Raw genomic sequence first — 21,826 nt, 5'->3', positions numbered from 1 at the left:
ATTTTCAAATTAGGCACCGCTTTCACAGCTCAACAACTTATTTCCTACATGTATGCCTGGGTCAGGAGATTTTATGCGGTTTTTGACTTGTCATACGAAATCGTTCAGTCTTTTAATATGGAGGTCCTACTGTCAACATGTCGTACCTGGTATTCAAGGATATAACGCAGGCTTCAACCCAACCAAAAGAGCTTTAGATAGAGCAGACAAAGAATTTGATTTGATTGGCCCTAAAGCCTCTTTCCAAGGGTCTGCTCTCAAACTGGAGGACGCTCCTAGACTTAAGTTACCCGAGGTGATGTCTTGTGTAACGTTCAATACATACTCGACCAGATATTCCGATTTATTTAAGCACCAGTTATATTGCAACTAATACCTTACAACAGCTATTCATAAAAATTGTAAGTAAATGCCTTAGTTTGTAATCTTGGACAGCAGGGATGTGAGTCACTTCTTTGTGGTGAAGACTGGGGCATGTGGGAGGGGAAGGATGAAACTGGCAATTGTCAATCCATTCCAAATCTGAACAGGAAATAATGGAACCTTTTATAAAAACAATCTAAATAATTTTACAACTAGTATATACTTAGATAACTCTTGGTTTACTTCTTTCACCAGCAGGTTGCATTTATTGGAAGAACAAGTGTTGGTAAATCATCTCTTATAAATGCAATCTTAAACAGGAACAAGCTTGTGAGGACATCAAAAAAGCCAGTATGTCTTTTGAAACCTACTACATCTATATAGCTGTCTGTTTTCTGAGGGTGCAGGCATGAAGATTGGTTCAGTATATACAAATGTATTGGAACAAATTCTACACCTTACTTGCAGTTTCTCTGCAGGGAATTTCTGGCTGCTAATTAAAGAGGTCTGCATAATGAAGGTCTTGGTGGCTTTTTGTACATACCTCTCCCTCTGTTTTCTCAGGGAATACCTGACAATTTGGAACGAGAATTCATACCATGGTCGGCTTCAATGAGTCATCAATTCACAATGGAGCCAGGAACCCAAAGTTGTGTTTACTTTTATTAGCAACATTCACCCGCTTATGTTTCTACTTCACTCCTGTAATTCACAGACCCTCTAACTACGTCTAAAAACAAACGATTTGAACAGCTGTTTATGTTGAGCCAACTAATTACAATGCTGTTTTTGATTTGAAGGAGATCTTTTTCCTTCCATTATTAATATTTGAGATTTTACATCCCTCCCTTAACAGGGACATACGAGGCTTATCAACTTTTTCAACATCAATTCTAAAATGTACCTGGTGGATCTTCCTGGCTATGGTCATGTGGAGGGTCTTGGAAGCAAGCGGGGAACTGAGCACTTTGTCAAAGTTGCAGAGACATACCTGAAAGAACGAGCTGGAAAAGAGTAAGTGAAACCTTTCAAGTGTTACCTATATTAGCTTTCATATTCTCCACACTTTTTTCTTTACACTTTCTTCAATACTGGAAAAGAGAATTTTTTTTGATAATCAGAAGCTTCTTAGTGATCATCTCCTTCCTTTTTTCTAACTTAAGATTCACAAATGATGCTGTACGGAGAAATTAGAAGCCAATTACTCTAAGTGATGAAGAGGTTAATCGAGATCATAGCCATGTAATATCAAATGTTGAGAATCAATGATTCTCAGGGGTTTCTACCCTTGACCTGTTTAAACTTTGTAAGAGAGATGTTTTAATTCTCAACAATTCATCACAAGTGTTTGAGAAAGAAAACTGATTCCACTGTGATGATTCAGACCCCAGCCAGCACCAACTGCAATTCCAGTTACTCTACCTATTAAACTAAAGAAATCTGTGATGAACTTGAGTTATACACATTCAGTAGAAATGATAACGTGTTTCAGACATTTGTTACTGACAGAACAAAGAAAAATCAGGTTTCTTAATAGGTATTAGCACCTCATGCTTCTTTTGTAGATGATACATAGAGACACAAAAGAACTTACTGATATACATATTTGTGTTATTAATGATATCATTAATAGTTATTGATATTGATTATCATCAGGTTGAGGAGTGTTTGTCTTCTGATTGATGGAAAAGTTGGAGTGAAGAAAAACGATCTCATTGCGTTTGAAATGATGGGAGAATTTGGTGGTCCTTTTCAAGTAAGTTTTTGTTGTTTTTTCTTTTAACAGTGCTATTGGGTATGACTCATACAAGTTGTAGACCCAATAGGGTTGGTGTGAATGGGACACAAGGACCCATGCAAGACACTGCCCTTCAGAGACACTGTGCAAGAGAAGTATGCCCAAGAACATAATAGGTTGACCTGTGCCTCTTGACCTGGAGTCACAAAAGAAATCTGTGTTGAACTTGATTTATACACATTAAGTAAAAATTTTCATGAGGATAATGAAATATTTTAGGAAAAAAAATGAGCTCACTGCTGTTTTTTTAGTAGATAACAATGCAAGGGTTTTATTCACTTTTTGCATATGCAGCTGCTGATGGTGTCATAGGCAGCTGCACATGGAAAAGGGGCCATGAGGCAAAACCCAAACAGGATAGCCTGGTGGCAAAATAACCCTTAAAATCTTCAGAGTGACCAGCAACTAATTTCTCCTTACTGTAATTACTGCTGAATCACTTAGTAAAATCATGAGAATAATAAAAATGATCGCCAACCAAAGATGCTTTGATTGTTAAACAAATTCTCCTTGTCATTACCAAAGGAAATGCATAGAGATGAGTATGGAGAATTTTTTAACTGATATCAGGGTGAAACAGATGGCAGTGGGGGTCGTATAGGGTAGTTGAGAGCCAGTCACTGGCTTTTAATGAAACCCCAGAAAAATTGACCAAAGAGAAAAATTTATTTGATTTGCAGCCAAATATTTGAAGAATAAAGTGCATGACCAAAAATATTAACAGTTGTGGGAGATGGTAGTTTGTTAATGTGTAGTCCTATTTCTTATTTCTTAATTTTCATAGCTCCTGTAACATTGTGACTCCTAGGTGATTTTGACAAAAATGGACAAACTTCCAAAGCCAAGACACCAGGAAGTAATTGAAGCAGTCTACAAAATCAAAGAACAGTTTTCACTAGACAATTGTTTTCCCCATGTTTTTGCTGTAAGGTGAGACAACAGAAGTGAAAATAAAAAGTACTGTGGTGCAAAGATGCTTGAAGGTTAAGCCATTGCCTTTTTTTGCGACCAGAGTTCATGTGGGAGTTTTCAGCAGTTGAGCTTCAACACTGAGGAGGCATATCTGCTTGTTTTTACTTAGGTTTTGCCATCTTCATTTTCGGGCAACACTCATACTAAACACCAGCTATGAAAATGAATGGTTATGCCAGAGGTAACAAAATTTTTGTTGGGGTGACTAGGTTAATTTCTCTCTTAGGAAAGTCTTTTTGCAGACACCGCAGTTTTCTGAGACCAGACCAATCTAGCATCAGGAATATATTGATTAACTCTTTAAATCCTAGGAGTGATCAGCATCTGATTTCTCTTTACAGTATAACTGCCAAATTGTTCATGTAGATTATGAGAATGAAGGAAATGATCAGCAACCTAAGATGCTTGCATTGTTAAGCAAATTATCCTTGTTTTTCAGTTCCACAGAGAAGACAGGATTGTCAGAATTGAGATATTTCATCAGTCTAAACGTGGGAATAAAAAACAGCGAAAAATGGTAAACGAAACTGATCGAGGACTGTCAGATGTACTCGCCAGAGGAGCAATCTTCTAGTCGTGAAGTTGTTGTATTGCAAAAGTTCGTCATCCATAAAGATATAATAAAATAAGGCTTAATGGGGGCTAAGACAGAACAACCACATTGGTCCTTGAGTTCCAAGGACGAGAAATAAAAAAGGGACCAAAGGACTGAAATATTTATACTCGTGTGGATGAATAACTTGCGGATGAATGTGGTGTATTCTTCAAAGGGGCATCCCGTTAACTAAAGTGTAGCTTGCAGAACAGGCGCCATTTTTTGGGGGGCGTTTTTTCAGGCAAGTGGAAGCGAGCGCGAGCCAAGTGTCTCGCTACCCGCGCACATGCTGGCCTCGTCTCGCCTGATAAACGCCAAAACACGGCGCCCATTTTGGATGCTGACCGAAATGGGCTTACAAAGTGACAATAGATTTAGACACCAAAAATTGGTTTATAATTTTATCATAAAAAATGAAAAAGCACTGCGCGAATGGTTCTCCTAAAGGCCTCGGAAAATTATATTATCGGTAAGAATGATCGATTCTCATTACACACAACTCATACAAAACATACTTTAATCAGCATTCATCAACGATCGCGCTCATTTTTTACAAATATAACTTTTTTGTATTCTGCGAGTGGTAAAAGCCGTTTAATTATAACACATGCAGATCGTATAAAAACAAACCCAGGTAAGTCCCCAAGTTAATGTCATTCGTCGATCCAAAAGAACGAAAAACAACATGTTAGGATAATAAAGGACTGTGACCATTGAAAACGCTAAGAGTATAGTAACACGAGAGAGACGTAACGTAATGATGAAAACGTATGGTAAAAGAGCTTTAAATCCCTTGAAAATTGCTTCAAATTGAAGTTTTCAGTGGATAAATAATTTCCTTGTTCTCGTCTTCACAGAAAACTTAATACAATTTTTTAAAAAAAAACTCCAAACTCATCTAAAAGCATCATCTGTAAAGTTTCTATCTGAGTCAAACATTTTTCTCTCGTACAGTAATCTAAAAACACGCTATATTGCTATATACACCATTTTTGGCTCACTTGGCTTGGTAAATTCAAACCTTTTCTTAATAAATAAATAAAATGTTCCCTAGGAAAATAACTTCATCTCTTGCTCTATCAAACATACTCTTCGTCCTTGTTCTTTGTAGCATTCGTAGAATCTTTCAGCTGTGCAATGTCTTTATACACTCCGCGAAGATTGTGATACCTCAGACCCCAGTTTAACACATCATCCCAGTTGAATAAATCTTTCTTGCCATTCGTTGGTTTATTGTTCAAAGCGTTTGGTAAAATTTCATCATCGCTCAGATTCAAAGTACTTAGTGATCCTCGGTTTGACGCTCGTCCCTCGTTCGGTTCTCTCCTCGAAGTATTTTCGTTCTCCCCATCCCCATTGACAAGCTTGGAGAATATCATACTACCACGTTCATTATCTTCTCGGCTGGGTTCATCGTTGTCGTATTCAAACTCGCTACACGTAAAAGTATCGTCGGAACTCTCGCTAGAAGTGTCGGGGGCGTCGGGAACTTCGAGAACGCTTGACAACTTATCGATTGTCGGGGCATCTTCGTCACTTACTGAGGACACAGCATCGAGTAAGCTTCCTGATGGTGCTTGCCTTCGAAGTTTCTCGATTTCTACTGCTGATAATCCTCGTGGTTCTTGGCGGTTCAACGAATGGTCTTTGAACATATTTGGATCATATTGGTAAGACACTTCACTATAGCCAAGGCTCGCTACCTCAATATCATAGTGTTCTAGTCTTTCAGAGTTGTTATCATCGGATCTGTGACCGGCATCGGAGAAGTCCGCAGGTTCGTCGCTGCTCGAAGAACCCAGCGAACCTTTTCGAAAGCGTCGCGAAGATTTCGTTGGCTGCGTGGAGGGTACACGCAATCTTGGATCCAGGATACTTCTAGATAACGGTTGCCGCTTGTCCGTGCCATGCCTAAAGTGAGGGTTCGGAATTTTCCGCTCACGATTCCTCGATCGATTATTTGTCGGTGCCGATCGTATGTGGTCCTTTTCCAGTGGTGTGCTTCGATGATTCGGCGTTCGTGACAGCCTTGATACATCTCCAAGACCAACAGGCACTTCCTTATTCAAAGCCACATCGTTACGCATGATAAATTCCCCGTCGGATTCGGAGAATCCTGGGTCGAGTTTCTCCTGGGATCTCGTAAGTTTGATCTGATAATCTTCCGGAGCTCCGACGTTGTGTATCACAATGTCCTTGCCGTTTTGAAGGGTAGCCGGCCGCAAATCAGTCAGCGACTTCTGACTCGGATTACGAATCACTACACCGCTGTCATCACTACTATGCGAGGGAGAGGTTCTCTGTGAGGCGTCCTGTACATCCGCAGTCAACTCAGTCCCGGTGACAGCTGCGTCAAAACCCTCCGTTACCGTCTTGTCGTTAGCCTTTTGACGACGTCGAAACCGACGAGCGAAAATCACTGCCACGATGATCAGTATTAACAACACTGCAAAGAAAGCTATAGCTGCGATGACTCCAGTGCTTAGTGAATTGTCGTCACCATCTCCGCCTCTAGGACCAGAGGTTGCCACGCAAACTCCAATCTCTCCGTTGCACTTACAAATATAGCTCCCGTCTTTCTGCGGCTGGCAGGTCCCATTCTTTCCGCAAGGATTCGGTTTACATTGCTTGTCGCTGATACAGGTAGCTAGTTCCCATTCTTCAAAGCAATAAGGTTTTTCGGCGTCTGAGCAGGTGACAGAGGAGCAGAAACTTCCGCCACCACATCCCTCGTCAACTGAACCACCTTGAGAAGAAATTGTAGCGAACTTATTTGGTCCTGAGAACGACACGTGTAAACCGTCGATGTTTAGATCTTCCATGCAGCCGGAGAAATTTGCCAACTTCAAGCCCGACATAGACGAATCGTAACCACCCAGGAACCAGATCCCTATGTTCTTACCAAGAAAATCGTGCGCTGGACTTGCGAATGAATTTGTCCGAGGGTCACCGTCTAGCGTGACTGTCACGCTCTTATCAACATGACTGACTGTCACGTTATGCCACTCGCCGTCAGACACACTGGAAGATTCGACTTCAAAGCTGGCGACGTTACCCTCATTTCCGAAGCTGTACTTGAGATTGCCAGATTTGATCTGCCAGGAAACAAAAAGAACATCAGCGAAATTAAGTTCTGGGCGGTATAGGCTACAAGTGAGCATAGTAAATGTTCCAAATATGCTAAAAGTTTCCACAGGGACGCCGCCTTTCATGAAAACAACTTGGTACCTGGAAACATGCGCAAAACTACAACACGTAATCTTCAAACTAATACCATTCAACTAAAAACATGAACAGACGCTAAGAGAATCAACAGGAAACGCAAGCGATTGTCAGCATGGGAGAATAACGAGTAAGTGTGTTTTCGCAAGATCTTAAAGAAGCTGAAAATTCATCACTGGTCAAAATGCCGTGGCAACACTAACAAGGCAAGGAAGAACTTCCATGAGAAGTAAGGACAAAGAAATTCATACGGCAACAAGTGCATAACAGTCCATGGCATAAGTCTCGGTGAGTCTTGTTTGATTGGACTTCGATGCCTTCTCAGTTCACGGGGGAAAAGAGAAAACATTGCAATCAAAACTGTTCTGTGTTCTGAGAAGATAGCAAACTAGCTTACCTCCAATACAGTGTAGCCGGAGGACACAGCTGTGGTTGAATCACTGGCGAGAAGGAGAAGGCCGTTCATGTTCCGAGTACGGAATCTGAATGAGAACTGTTCCTGGTGGAAAGTAACTGCTCGTCTCCTCCGAGACGAGATTCTTTCTTTTTCTTTTCGCTGCTGCTCACGACGGTAACTGTCCTTAAACTGCAGCTCTAAGAAGCTGTCCAAGCCAAACTTCACCGGGATTAACGCTGTAATGGGCAAGACGAACGGACGATTGGAATCGATCAACAATAAACTGATAATACATGTTTCTAACTCCCACTCCATCCAATTGTAATTCACTGATATTAAGATGAACTGGTGTCAATTGAAATGTAAGAAAAGCCCTTGTCGTACAGTGTGAGGCTTAGCTCTGATAATACATGATAATACAGGTTTCTAACTCCCACTGCATCCAATTGTAATTCACTGATATTAAGATGAACTAGTGTGAATTTAAATGTAAGACAAGCCCTCGTCGTACAGTGTGAGGCTTAGCTCTGGATAGGTACTGTAGGTATTGTAAATCGTAATGTAGGGGACAAAAAAATTCACAAACTACTCACCAATCAAACTTTTTTTGTTTTGTTTTATTTTGTTTTTTTGTTTTGTTTACAAACGGCAGAAATTACCCCAAGTGAATACTCGCCCAAGAAAGACGATTCTTTTGCAGAACAATCACACCAACCTTTTTCGCAGTTCCTTCCACTAAATCCTGTCGGGCATTCACATATATACTCAAACCAGTAATCCACACACTTTCCCCCATTCTTGCAAGGGTTTGTAGCACACTGATCTAACCGTGGACAGCTGTCAATGATGCCAGCGGACTTCGTGGCAGTACTTGGGTCCAGTTTTATGCCATTGATGAAGACATTTCGCATACAGCCAAGAAAATCGTCAGTCTGAATGTGTTTGCCCGGGTGATCCAGGGATTGCTCGAAGTCCTTTAAACCGCCGAGAAACAAGGGCGAGTTGTTTAAGTCTAGTTTCCTTCGGGTGAAAAAAGTCATCAATTAGTAACCAATGAAAATGTCTACACGTGACCCACGTGACCCACATGACCTTCCAACCGCAGTTTATCCTAGTTTCTCTAACAGGAAGCGACAAAGAGTATTATTGTCCCGCCCCCTCCTGCATTTCGTCAAGCTCCTGTAACATTTGTTAGTACCCGGTTACACTTCTTGGCGGAGAGAGGCATTGTAATTGCCCAACATCAAAACACAATCACAAAGCCAGATCTCGAACCTAGAACTCTCGACCCAGACTCCATACCGCTGACCGGTTAGGCCACCGCATTTCTCACATGCATTCGCTTGAAGCGCAAAATATCCTCAAAGATTGACTCAAATCGCACCGCATAGTCCAATAATTTCTTTCTAAGCAAGTGTTCTTTTAAAAATACTTACTCTAGCTGTCCTTCGGAAACCATGGACACTGTACGGGACGAATCAACAGTCACTTCACCAACCTACATGGTTTAAACAAATGTCGGTTTTAATAAGTTCTATATGACTGAAACACAAAGAGAACGAGCGAAGAGTGTTCTTCGTCTCCTGTAGAATCACGAATCTCTCGCGCTTCTTAAAAAAAGTTCAACAGTGGGAGTTCGCAGATCCCAGACTTTCGCATATTAACTAATCGCCGCATATTAACTATAGAGTTAGTTTTGAGACTTTGATTTCATCAGCCATACGCTGTACAGTCTTGGTTGATTATTTAGTTTATTCTCATCACCTGTCCTCTCTGCAAAGTATTAGTGTGGTAAAGAGAGAATATATTTCGATCACTCGAGCAATAGCACATACCTTCCTATTTCTTATAACCGTGAGTGTGTGCCATTGTCCGTCGCTCACAGACTGACCAGTTTCCACAACAACTGCCCTCCTGGAATATCCGAGATTAAACGACATCTGTATCTTACCACCGACGATCTGTATGGCGATGAAATCAGAATCCACGCTGTACTTCCCGTCCGAGTTGTAAAGTAACAGCCCTTCGCTCTTGGTGGTAGAAAACTCGAACGTGATGTTATTAAACTTTCCTTGCTGTTGGCTGCTCAGGGTTGGCAGTTTTAGATAGGACACAGATTGAAAGCCGATACAGGAGCATTGACAAGCTTTCCCAGAGGTGCAGGTGCACTTGGGCGGGGCCCAACTAGAAGGCGAAGACACTCGACAGAAATCGAACCCAGACGAGCAGTTCTTCCCCAAGTAACCAGGCTTACAATGGCACTGGTAACTTCCCGCCAGGTTTTCGCACTTTCCGTCGTTCTTGCACGGTTTATTGGCACACTCATCGATGTCACTAGCGCAGGTGGGTCCGTTAAATCCAGCTGGGCACAGGCATTTGTAAGAGTGATCTCTATCCAAGCAGGTAGCGCCATTCTTGCACGGTTTAGAGCTGCAGCCTTTCTCGCTGATCTCACACCTCTCTCCTCTGTAACCCGGTTTGCACACGCAAATGAAGCGCCAATCATAATCCACAGACAAGAACACTACAGGCACTGAGTTTAATGTGCTCGTTGTTCCTTGAGTTTGAATATAACTTGTGCACTCGCCGCCATTTTGACAGGGGCTGTAAGCAGTGCAGGGTGTGTAGTCGACCTGTTGGATTTGCACGTTACCATTTCTCTCCAGATCAGCTTTGTTTTGGCTCAGCAGGTCAGATAGAGTCTCTCGCACCATGTGCTGGTCGGAAGTTGCCTTTTTCACAGCGATCGACAAATCGACGAAACCGCCTGCAATTGACTTTATACTGAAAAGCTGAGACACATGGCCAGCCGGAAGAATGCGGTTGATGGCATCTAAAAACTTCTGATAGGACCGTGCAAGGAAAGTCTCAGGAGATGTATTCATCACTCGCAACGTTACACTGCTGTTGATGGTTAACGAGTTGTAGGCGACAAAACGCACTTTAATATTGTATTCTACAGCAGATCTTCCGTCAGATCCGTTCACCACTATGTCCAGTTCAGCACTACCGCCGTACCTCTTGTTTGTGCTCAATATACAGCTTCCCGGAGTGAATCTAAACAATCCTTCGCCATCTCGGATGATCTGACAGGTCAGTCTGTCGTCAACATCCGGGTCATTAGGTGGGACGTTGGCTACTGGCCCAGATGCAAAGCTGTTAAGGCCGTTCACGTGCACCACACGCGAGGTTGCCTGGGGTGGATTGTCGTTCACATCCTGAACAAGCATCTGACAATGTGACACAGCCTGGAGCTTCGGATTACCATTGTCCGTGATCCTGATCGACAAATTGTAGAAAGAGATCGCTTCTCGGTCCAGCTTAGCTCTGGTTGTGATCTCACCACTACTGCTACTCACTTGGAACTTTCCACTGTCAGCGCCAATGATGGCAAAGGTGTATGGTCCTCGATTTGGAGCAATATCTCGATCATGAGCCTGCAGGGTCACCACTGTGGTACCAGCGGGTTGGTTTTCCTCGATCATGCCCGTGCAATTTGAAAATAAATGAGGTGCATTATCGTTGATGTCATCAACCTTAACATTGACAGTGGCGTTACCTGACATAGGCGGCCGCCCTTGGTCTGTAGCACTTACAGTCAAACGGTAGTGTGCAATACTTTCTCTGTCTAATTTCCTTGCTGTCGTTATCACACCAGTGGTTTTATCGATTTTAAAGGTATTTCCAGTATTACCAGCCACAATTCCATAGGTAATTCTTGTTGGTTGCTTCACTATATCATCATCCACAGCTGTGACGTTGGTAACAAGTTGACCAGCAGTTTGTTCTTCCTTCACTAGGGCGTTATACATATTTTTCAGAAACCGGGGAGCATCATTGGCATCCGTAACAGTCACGATTACAGTTGCCAGATCGCTAGTATTAGGTGTCACGCTCGTTTGTAACGTGTTCTTGGCGAGAATCCGAAGTGTTACTAAACCAGCTTTCTCGCTGTCCAGGCCTCCTGAGACACTCAAAACCCCTGTGGTTCTATCGAGCTTGAATCCCAGGTCTTTACTTTCACCAACCAGCAGAAACACAATTTCACCGTCAGGTCCTTTGTCTTGGTCAGTGGCGTATATCCGTGTCACAGACTGCCCGACCGGTGCGTTCTCGGCCACAGAAGCCGTGAACAACGACTTGTTAAACTTGGGGGTGAATTCATTGACACTAGTGACGTGTATGAAAACTTTGGCCATTGGTTGTGAGATCAAAGGGGGCGTACCCGTATCTTTGGCCATGATGGTCAATTCGTACAGCCGTTGCACTTCATAGTCGAAGGTAACCTTGCTCTTTATTTCCCCACTTCCTGAATTGATTTCAAATGAGCTCCGTAGTGCAGTGTTAGAGATGCTATACTCAACTTTCCCGGCGTTACCTGTATCAGGATCTTGTGCCGTCACGGCAATTATCAGCTTCCCAGGAGCTGTATTCTCGGGTATATAACCGTGGTATTCTTTACTTGTAAAGACTGGTCGGTTATCATTTAAGTCTATGAGTGTTATTCGAACAGTCTGTGTGTCCGTGCGGGCAATTTTCCCTCCGTCAGTAGCCACAACCGAAAGTAAAAATGTTTTGTGAACTTCATAATCCAGCGGCTTTATCACAAAAATTGATCCGTTGTTACGACCAATTCCAAAGAATCCCGGCGGAGTGCTGCTCTCGATGTGATAGGATACTTGGCCGTTCGTACCAGTATCCTTATCTTTGGCTTCAACTTTGACAACTTCATCTCCAACAGCCTTTGTTTCGGATATGGAAAGAACAATCTGGCCACTTGGGAACTCTGGAGGGAAGCTATTGACTTCGACAACTTCCACGTAGACGTTGGTAACGCTTTCCTTTACTGGCACCCCTGAGTCTTGAGCTTTGACCATTATGATGTACAAACCTAGGACGTTTAAAGTTCTACCCACGGTAACATTTCCACTATCTGCATCTATGTTGAACAATGATGAACCGTTTCCACTGACTGCCTTGTATCGTACTAGCGCATTTGCGCCGTCATCCCAATCATCGACCGCTTCTACCCGACCAACCGTCTCACCGGCTGTTGAACTAACAACAGCGAAGAACTCAAACGATGAAGACTTGAACATCGGGGCATGATCATTGATATCGGTCACCTCGATCACAACGTCAACCGTCTTCTCGTGGAATGGCGTATACGGATTCCATGCTTTCACTGTCAAATTATAGAAGTTCTTGTTTCCAGTAGCACTTGGCTTGTGATACAACAATTCTCTGTAAAGGCGAAGAACACCCGTCTGGCGGTCAATTGTGAATGCATCGCTTGCAGGTGACGGAAGAATCGAGTACAAAATCTCGGCATTAGTACCGAAGTCGTCATCAGTTGCACTTACGTTCATAGCAGGTGCTCCAACAGGAAACTTTTCGCGGATTTGGTGTGTCATAGGATCTGAGATGAATTTTGGAGGGTTGTCATTGACATCTAAAACAATCACAGTAAAGTTGGACGTAGTTGTATATTGTGAGTCACTCACTTTGACTTGTAGAGTGTGGTGCGATTGTTTCTCTCGATCTAAATCCTTACCCAGAGTCAACCTACCACTGTATGTGTCAAGAACAAAAGCATTGTCTGGATTTCCACCGGAAGTGAATTCAAACTTCAAACGAGTGCTGACCTGGGTAGTGTCGGCATCGTCAGCCTTCAGCGATGCCACCAAGCTTCCTACAGTAGCGTTCTCGTACACGGCTGCAGTCAGAGGATCCTCGAAAACAGGGATGTTGTCATTGATATCTAGTACGTTGACTATAACAGCAGCTTCGCTTGCCATGGATTTGTTTGCCACATCTTCAGCGCGAACCATAAAAGTGTATGAAGAGATATTTTCGCGGTCGAATTGGATTTTAGTGGAGATACGCCCGTTCTTGGCAGAAATTGTAAAAGCTGAACTAGCCTGCATGTTACCCGGGACCAATTTATATTCCACCTTGCCATAAGTCAAGGAATCTGCATCGGAGGCTGCCACCCACAGAACTGTTGTATTTATTGGAAGTTCCTCGCGAATGTCAGCTCGATAAATGTTCTTACTGAACACGGGAAGGTTGTCATTTTCGTCTGCGATATTTACGTGAATTGTCACAAAACCTGACAGTGGTTGGCTGCCAGCTGCCTTCGCGCCGACGATCAAAGTGTAGTTTGTGCGTGCCTCATAATCCAAAGGCGACCTAATAGTTACGTCTCCACCAAGCTTGCCCACTTCAAAAACATCTCCGATGTTTCCCGCGGCGATAAAATACATTATGTGACCAGTGGCATTTACAGTTACCAATTTAGCGCCCACTGGTGCATGCTCAGAGGCTGTGATTGTCTGGTCCGGATGTTGGAATACAGGTATTGTTCCCGTCGCCACATCAATTTGCACTTTTGTAGAAGCAGAGCGTTGGGGAGCATTTACATTAGTAGCTTTTACAGTAAAGGTATATGACGAGGGGCTTTGGGGAACGTTCTGAGCCACTGAAACAATACCTGTATTGTGTGCGAGACTGAAGACGGGAGAAAGTCCACTCGTGATCGTGTATTCTGTTTCAGCGTTAGGGCCTATATCTTGATCCGTAGCTGACACCATCAGGACAAAAGTACCTGGAGGGGCTGCTGGTGCTACTGTAGCTGTGTACAGAGCAGAATCAAATATTGGATCATTGTCGTTCTCATCTTCAACAGTTAGAAGTAACCACGCTTTCCCTTCTCGACTAAAAATTCCTCCATCAGTGGCGAGCAATTCCAGCTCAAACTCTGAGTTAAGTTCACGATTGAGGCGAGCGCTGGGTTTGATTGTTATTTCCCCAGTATCACGGTCAATTTCAAACCACTCGAAACTTTTGGACAGGGAGTATGTGATTTTTCCGTTGGTTCCCGTATCAGCATCCGTTGCAGTTACTTGGAACACACTTGTGCCTGCGGGAGCATTTTCTTTTACTGAAGCTCTCAATCTGTCTGGACTAAACACGGGGGAATTGTCATTTTTGTCATCCACTTTCACAATGAGTTCAGTTTCTGCTGTCCGAGGAGGAGACCCTCCGTCTTTAGCTTGGACTCTCAGTCTATACTCTTCCTGTTCTTCTCTATCCAAAGAAATCCTGAGTCCTACTTGGCCAGTGTTGCTGTTGACAGTAAAAGCACCACGTTCATTACCTTGGATGATACTGTACGTTACACTGCCATCTCTACCTTCGTCATTGTCCACAGCCCTCAAAGTGATTACACTGGCTTGTAGCTGGTTTTCAGCAACATGTCTCGTGTAAGAAGATTCAAAAAAGGTGGGCGTGTCGTCATTAACGTCTCGTAAGATAATCGCCAAATCTCTGTCTGCAAACATGGACGGTACTCCTAGGTCAGATGCTCGAACAACAACGGTGTAATTGGGTGTGGTCTCTCTGTCCAGGGACCGAATGGTGCGGAGGATCCCATTTCTGGGATTTATCTCAAAAGTTCCATCTCCACGTCCTGCAACGACAGCAAAGGTCACCTCTGCATTGCTTCCTTTGTCATTATCTGTGGCTGAAAAGCGGGCAACTTCACTTCCAATGGAAATATTCTCGTAAACTTGCACCTCAGGTGGACTAGGCTTAAATACCGGTACATGGTCATTGTAGTCATCAATTATCACAGTCATCTCAAATTCTGCGTGCTTTGCTGGAACACCCCTGTCGATTGCTACCACTTTTACCACGTACTCCTCTTGAATTTCGCGATCCAATATTCCAGCAACTCGCAGCACACCATCACTCGTACCTATGGTAAAGGGAACCAGAGCATCGTTAGCGAGACTAAAGCTAACCTCGCTATTACTTCCAGCGTCCAGATCGACTACGAGAACAGTTGTGACAACATCACCCGTTGAAGCATGCTCAGATACATGAGTGATATTACTGGATATAAAGTATGGCTTGTTATCGTTGATATCACCTACATCCACCGTGACAGTAGCTGTGCTGGAAAGTTGTACTGAAATTGGAACTGCTTTGTCTCTGGCCATGATGGTGAGAAAGTAAGAGCTCTTTTTTTCACGGTCGAATTCTTTAAGGTTGTAAATAGTGCCATTAGGATGAATAGAGAAGGTGCGGTCATCATCTCCTGAAAGTATTGCGTAAGTAAGAAGAGCATTGGAGCCAAAGTCTTTATCAGTAGCTGTGACAGTCACAATATTGCTGTGAATTCCACTACCTTCTGAGACACTCATTGAGTATGAACTTGGATTAAATTGGGGAGCATTGTCATTTTTGTCCAAAACATTCACATAAACCTCAGTGTAAGCAAACAAAGATGGGTCACTCTGATCACTTGCTGATACGTTCAAGATGTAGATTTCAACTTCCTCTCTATCGAGCCATTTTGCAACCTTTAATTTTCCACTGATTGGGTCCACTGAGAAGACTTCCTTGTGGTTGCCTGTTAAGCTGTACCTAATTCTCCCATTTGATCCACTGTCACGGTCTGAGGCAGTGACTGTCCCAAATATAACGCCGACCGCTGTCTCTTCCTGGACATTGAATGAATAGAAAGGACGGGGAAACTTTGGTGCATAGTTGTTAGCAGGAAGCACTGTCACTACAACACTACAGCTTGAGAACCGTTTGGGAGATCCACCATCTGTTGCATTCACAGTTAACTTGTAGACAGATTTAGAACTCTGGTTCAGTATTTCAACAGCAGTTATTACACCAGTTGAGCCATTTATTAGAAAAACATTCGCATCATTACCGCTTACGATGGAATAAGTAACCTGGGCATTTGATCCAACATCCTTGTCGACTGCAGAAACAGTAGTAACACTGACACCTGGTGATGAGTATTCCCTCACGCTTGATCTATAGACATTTGACTCAAATACAGGGCTGTTGTCATTGATACCTTTAAGAGAAATTTCAACTGTTGCATTTCCGGTCTTTGGACTTGGTCCCGTAGAATCAACTGCATATACAGTCAGCACAAAAGTCGAGGTGGAGAAACTCTCGCGATCAAGCTCAAAGGCAGTTGTGATTCCTCCACTATCAGGATCTAAGATAAATGAACCATTGCTGGAGTCAGAGGTGATATAGTACTTGATGTGTGGTCCACGAACAGCTGCTTGAACTTTAGTCACAGATGTCCCATTGGTGATATTTTCAAACACAGAGCTTCTGTAGACTGCCTGGCTGAAGGCGATTTTGTTGTTTACCCCTCCTTTCTTGAACACTGTTATTAAAGCATTTGTACTATGGGGAGGTGATCCACCATCTGTGGCTGATACTGTAAAATTCAATGGTAAGTTCTGAGAAAGTAACCTTGATTTCAAGGATAACTGTCCTGTGGTGGCATTCAATTGGAAAATGTTGTCATTATTCATGTTGTAGGTGACCAAACCATTAGTTCCAGCATCCTTATCATAGGCTGAAAGAGTTGCTATAACATCATTAGGAGTTTCATGACCATTCACTACAACAGCTGGTGCAGTTACAAATCTGGGACTGTTGTCATTCACATCCTTTACAACAACAATGATCTCTTTTGTTGCTGAGAGCTGCATTGGGGAATTTGCATTATCTAGTGCCCTAATTACAAGTTTGTAGAGGCTGGTGTGTTCACGGTCAAGTTCTCGTTTTGTGGTAATCACACAGGTAGTTGGGTTTATCTCGAATGCCATTTCTTCCAGAGGTGTTTGCCTATCAATGCTAAATATTATGCGGCCACTTTCTCCACTGTCCTCGTCAGTTGCTGAGCACTGTCCAATCGTCTTCCCAACGATGCAATCTTCTTGAACACTGATAGTATTAAGTTCATCAACAAACACAGGAGCATCATTTTCATTGAGGACATTGACTGTGAGTTGCAACACTGCAGACTGAGGTGGATTCCCACGATCATCAGCAGTAATGTTCAGAGTGTAACTCCTTGTTCTTTCAAAGTTCAGAGACTTGATGAGAAACACCTCCCCAGTCAAGTGGTTGATATCAAAGACAGCCTCTAAATTCCCAGAAGAGATGGCATATGCAATCTCAGAGTTGACCCCTTCGTCTCTGTCTGTTGCCTGGACAACAGCTATTTGGGAAGATACAGGCAAACTCTCAGAAACATTCACTGTGGCAAACTCCTTTGTAAAGTTGGGCTTGTTGTCATTGGCATCTCCGACAATAACTTCTAGGCGCTTTTGAGAGAACAAGGAGGCATCTGCAATATCTGTGGCCTGCACAGTTAGACTATAATGATCCATGTTTTCTCTGTCAAGTGAGCTGTTAAGGAATAGATTTCCACTGAGTGGGTCAATCCAGAACACTTCAGATTTTGGTTCACCAACGATAGAGAAATTAAACTTGGCATTATCTCCTTCATCAGGGTCGGAAGCTATCACTCTGTAAACAACTCCTAATCCAGAAAACTCCTGGACTGTGATAAAAGCCAATGAACGGCGAAACTCTGGAGGATTGTCATTCTGATCTTTAACAGTCACAATCACTACTGCAGAATCTTGCTTCAGTGATGTGTCACTGCATTCTGCCTTGACTAGAAAAGTCAACGCATTCTTTCCACTGTGAGCAACTAGTTGTTCACGGTCAAACATTCCTCTGGTGAAGATTCGTCCTGTATCAGAGTCCACCACAAAATCATCATGAGCCTCAACAAGAGAATAAGTTATTTTCTTGGTTTTCAAAGAACCACTGTCACTTAGAAGTAGGTGGCCAACAGTGGTGCCAGGAAGTTGGTTTTCCAGAATAAAAAATTCAAAAGTGTCATTAGCAAATACGGCTTGATACTGAATAGAGCTCTTCACATTGATAGTCACTGTGATGAAAGCTTTGAGAGGTGGGGTTCCCATATCAGTTGCCGAAACAGAAATGGTAGATGTGCCATTTGCTTTGCTGAGTGGTTTATTTACAAAGAGTGCACCATGAGAAGAAATTCCAAACAGTCCTTCTTCATTGCCTGTTGAATCAATTGCATAGGTTAGTGCTCCATTGACACCAGGATCTGGATCAACAGCAACAACAAGAAGAAAATGCTTTCCCACAGGTAAATCCCTAGGGATATCTGCCACAAGGGATGAAAACAAAAATTGTGGTGGATGATAAGTGATAATATTGACAGTTAACATGAAGGAAGAGTGAAGCGGAGGAGCTCCTTCATCAGATGCAATCACTCGCACCACATATTCAGAATCATCAATGTTGGTTATCTTCCTGGACAGAGAAACTGCTCCTGATGTCGCATTCACCTTGAAGAGGCCATTACCATCTGCAGTCAACTGATAATGAACCAATCCATTCAGACCAGCATCCTCATCAGTGGCAGATGTCACATAAATTTTTGTGTTTACTGACCAGTTAGCATCAATGGTCACTTGAGCACTAGGAGACTTGAATACTGGCTGGTTGTCATTTCTGTCCAGAACATCTATCTTCACAGATGTGGTTGCTGATGAGGGATGTGCTTTTGCTGTCACACTCAAGAAATAGTTTGCTTTCTTTTCTCTGTCCAAAAGTCCATTGACCATAATAACTCCACCAGAACCATCCACAGTAAAATGGTGTTGCGGATCACCAGAAATAATCTCATACTGAATGCTGTTGTTGTTGTTGTTGTTGTTTTTAGTAGTAGCAGCAACCTGTCCAACATATGTCCCAGAAGGTACATTCTCATGTACTGAAAAGTTGTAGATATTGTGTTCAAATTTTAGAGGGTCATCAGATTTTCCTTGCACAGTGATCTCAACAGCAGCTGAAGTTTTCGCATAAAGACCACCCAAGTCACGGGCAGTGATGTTCAGCTTGTAAAAACCTTCAGTGAGAGGTGGCAATGATACGATCTCCCCTGTAGAGCTATTGATGGAGAAATTACCATTATTTCTAGCTGCGATTGCGTAGATAATCTGTGCATTTGTGCCATCATCAGCATCCGTTGCCGTCACCTGGGTGATAACTGTGGGCTGTGCAGTTGCCAACACACTTTCCACGTAAGTAACAGGGTAAAATACTGGACGATTATCATTAACATCACCAACATTCAACTGCACTAAAGTTGATGATGACAGCCTGGGATTTCCATGATCAGAAGCCTTCACTGGGATCATGTAAGAGCTCCTTGTCTCCCGATCAAGAATAACTTTGGTAGTAAGGACACCACTGAGAGGATCCAGGCTGAAGGTATTCAATACTTGTTGAGGCGCAGAATCAATTTTGTATGTCACATTGCCATTATCACCCCCATCATTATCTGTCGCATTCAGTGTCATCACAACTGTTCCTGGACTCAAATTCTCAGCTAATGTTTCAAAGTAAGCATTCTTAGAAAATGTGGGCCTGTTATCATTCACATCCTTAATTGTTACTGTTACCACAGTGCTGCTATTGAGAGGCGGTGATCCACTGTCCTTGGCAAGCACAGTCAGGGAAATCTGCTTGGAAACTTCTCTATCTAGAGGTGCCACAGTGGTGATGAGACCCGAGAATGAGTCAATTTGAAACCAATTCAAGGAATTACCACTTAAAATTGAGTAAGAAATCTGACCATTAGATCCTCCATCAGAATCCAAGGCTTGAACAGAGTAAACTGTACTTCCATTCTGTGCAATTTCACTGACTGATGCTTGATAATTCAACTTGGGAAATGTTGGTACTTCATCATTTACATCAACAACTGACACCAACACATGAGCAGATGTAGAAAGAACAGGTTTCCCTTTATCTTTGGCAGTCACTGTGATGTTGTAAGCTGCAAACATTTCACGATCTAAAGCACCCTTGGTCTGAAGTCTGTACATAAAGCCTATGCGTGCTTGATATGTGACCAAGATTAACTCAAAACTTCCATTTGTGTTTGAAAGAGACATCTCAATTTGGCCATTTGGACTGGAAGGATTATCAAGATCGTTCACAATGACTGTTGCTATTACTGTGCCACTCTTGGACGCCTCAGAAACTTTAGCCGGAATTGTATAAATAGTTTGTATTTTTGGTTCGTTTTCGTTGACATCTTGTATAACTATGTGTACTGTTGTTTTGTTTACATTCCCCTGTCCTTCTTCAGGTTTGTCTCTGGCGAAAACTTCAAAGATGTAAGACTTTTTAAGTTCGTAGTCTAGAGGGTTTAGTGTCCTAATGACTCCTGTGGTAGCATTTAATTCGAACATGCTTGCATCATTGTTCAGACTGTCTATGTCGTTCGCGAAATAATAAATTATTTCACCATTTAAGCCCTGATCCAAATCTGTTGCAGTCACAGATAAAATATCCACCCCAGCTGGAGTGTTTTCATTCAAGGAAGCATTGTACAAGTTACTTGTAAACACCGGCTTGTTATCGTTTAAATCCAAAATTGTAATATTTAACAAACAATAAGCATGCAGCGAAGGTTTTCCACGATCGCTTGCAGAGATGTTCAACTCGTAAAATGCTACATCCTCGCGATCAAGTTGTCCCTGAGTAATAATACACAACAGAGAGTCATTGCATTCAGTATAATTTCTACCGAGTTTAAATTTCCCAGCTTCGTTGCCAGACACAATAGCATAGTCTAAAGTACCATTTTGGCCAGCGTCCTTGTCAGTCGCTGATTCTAACGAAGACTTGGTTCCAACCATAACATTTTCCCAAATATTTACCGCATAAATGGATGCAGAAAACTCTGGTGAATTGTCATTGATATCGTCCACATGCACAAGCACGTCGATAAGCGTTGACGAGGACGACGAACGAACTTGCAAAGTAATCGGATTTGTGCTCAAAGTCTCTCGATCGATACGCGATGCCGTAGTTATTGCACCGGTTCGAGAATTAAGCGTAAACCTTGATGGATTTCCTTCAATTGAATATGTTGCTCCTGTTAAAGTTTTAATGGTCCCAACAGGAGCTCCAGGTGCTAATTCTTCTTGAACGTGAAATACGTATTGTTGAGCTGAAGCTGGTATGATTACCAAACAACAACACACAAACGTCCATGGTAGCGTTCGAATTCTGACTTTCGGTTTCCCGACGAAGGTTTTGTTAACCATAATTTGTTGTATAAGACAATTCCGTGAGCTTCTTGCTTGTCATGATAATGATACTCCAAGAACAGAGCCAAAGTTGAGAGCTTCCATCGCCTCAAAGTCTGAAGTCACTACAGTAGAATGATTAACACAGAAACCGTTAGCTGATATGCACTGCGTTACATTTCACGAAATACTGAAGCTTCTCCACAAGTTGTTCAGCATTTTAGTCTGTACGTTATCTTTACCAAAGTATTGGCTATTTCTAGCGATTTCACAGCATAGATTCAAACAACGATATCTTTGGCACTTCCTGTCGACCCAGAGAATGATAAAACCCGCGATTTAAGGCAAATATTAGTAGAAAGACTTGCTTTCCACTTTAACATTGGACAAAATTTATGAGAGCAACTAAAGTCACCGATGAGTAAGAAGCTGTCAATCATCACTGACGCGTAACAACCGAACAACACAAGTGGGAGGGCGCACGCTAGGGCACGTGACCAATAAAT

General features: G+C 42.6%; 2 protein-coding genes across 6 annotated transcripts in view; one reads left to right on the top strand and one right to left on the bottom strand.

The window, feature by feature from the left end:
- Position 1: 1 nt before the first annotated feature.
- LOC111334413 (uncharacterized) lies at positions 2 to 3,851 on the top strand. 4 transcript variants are annotated; one of them, XM_088732861.1, is made up of 7 exons: positions 2 to 295; positions 622 to 714; positions 1,220 to 1,377; positions 2,020 to 2,119; positions 2,970 to 3,091; positions 3,243 to 3,314; positions 3,573 to 3,851. In XM_088732861.1, exons 1-7 carry the CDS (start codon positions 53 to 55, stop codon positions 3,652 to 3,654), a joined length of 870 nt encoding a protein of 289 aa, XP_088588987.1. In that variant the 5' UTR covers positions 2 to 52; the 3' UTR covers positions 3,655 to 3,851. The 4 variants fall into 4 exon arrangements, with proteins under 4 accessions (XP_088588987.1, XP_088588986.1, XP_022795867.1 ...); XM_088732860.1 differs by having other exon boundaries at positions 619 to 714; XM_022940132.2 differs by lacking the exon at positions 3,243 to 3,314.
- Positions 3,852 to 4,228: 377 nt separating this feature from the next.
- Positions 4,229 to 21,826, bottom strand: part of LOC111334412 (protocadherin Fat 4) — a 21,968-nt gene continuing 4,370 nt past the window's right edge. Inside the window, exons 2-6 of one of the 2 annotated variants that reach the window (XM_088732853.1) lie at positions 9,183 to 21,445; positions 8,784 to 8,845; positions 8,063 to 8,367; positions 7,348 to 7,583; positions 4,229 to 6,823 (exon numbers count right to left, since the gene is read on the bottom strand). In XM_088732853.1, the coding sequence (XP_088588979.1) occupies positions 4,808 to 6,823; positions 7,348 to 7,583; positions 8,063 to 8,367; positions 8,784 to 8,845; positions 9,183 to 21,338 (14,775 nt within the window). In that variant the 5' untranslated portion in view covers positions 21,339 to 21,445 and the 3' untranslated portion in view covers positions 4,229 to 4,807. Of the gene's footprint in view, positions 6,824 to 7,347; positions 7,584 to 8,062; positions 8,368 to 8,783; positions 8,846 to 9,182; positions 21,708 to 21,826 lie in introns of those variants that run through there. The other variant, XM_022940128.1, reaches the window with a different exon arrangement.

The sequence above is a fragment of the Stylophora pistillata genome, chromosome 9 (genome assembly GCF_964205215.1).
Source record: "Stylophora pistillata chromosome 9, jaStyPist1.2, whole genome shotgun sequence".
Lineage (NCBI taxonomy): Eukaryota > Metazoa > Cnidaria > Anthozoa > Scleractinia > Pocilloporidae > Stylophora > Stylophora pistillata.
Note: the sequence above shows the minus strand (reverse complement) of the source record. Positions and strands in the feature narration are given on the sequence as shown.

What these genes read in the sequence shown, in the direction of transcription:
- LOC111334413 (XM_088732860.1), top strand. Translation starts at nt 53, where the DNA reads ATGCCTGGGTCAGGAGATTTTATGCGGTTTTTGACTTGTCATACGAAA. An exon ending in CTAGACTTAAGTTACCCGAG is followed by an intron (nt 296 to 618) that starts GTGATGTCTTGT and finishes TTCTTTCACCAG; the next exon opens with CAGGTTGCATTTATTGGAAG. An exon ending in AATGAATGGTTATGCCAGAG is followed by an intron (nt 3,315 to 3,572) that starts GTAACAAAATTT and finishes CTTGTTTTTCAG; the next exon opens with TTCCACAGAGAAGACAGGAT.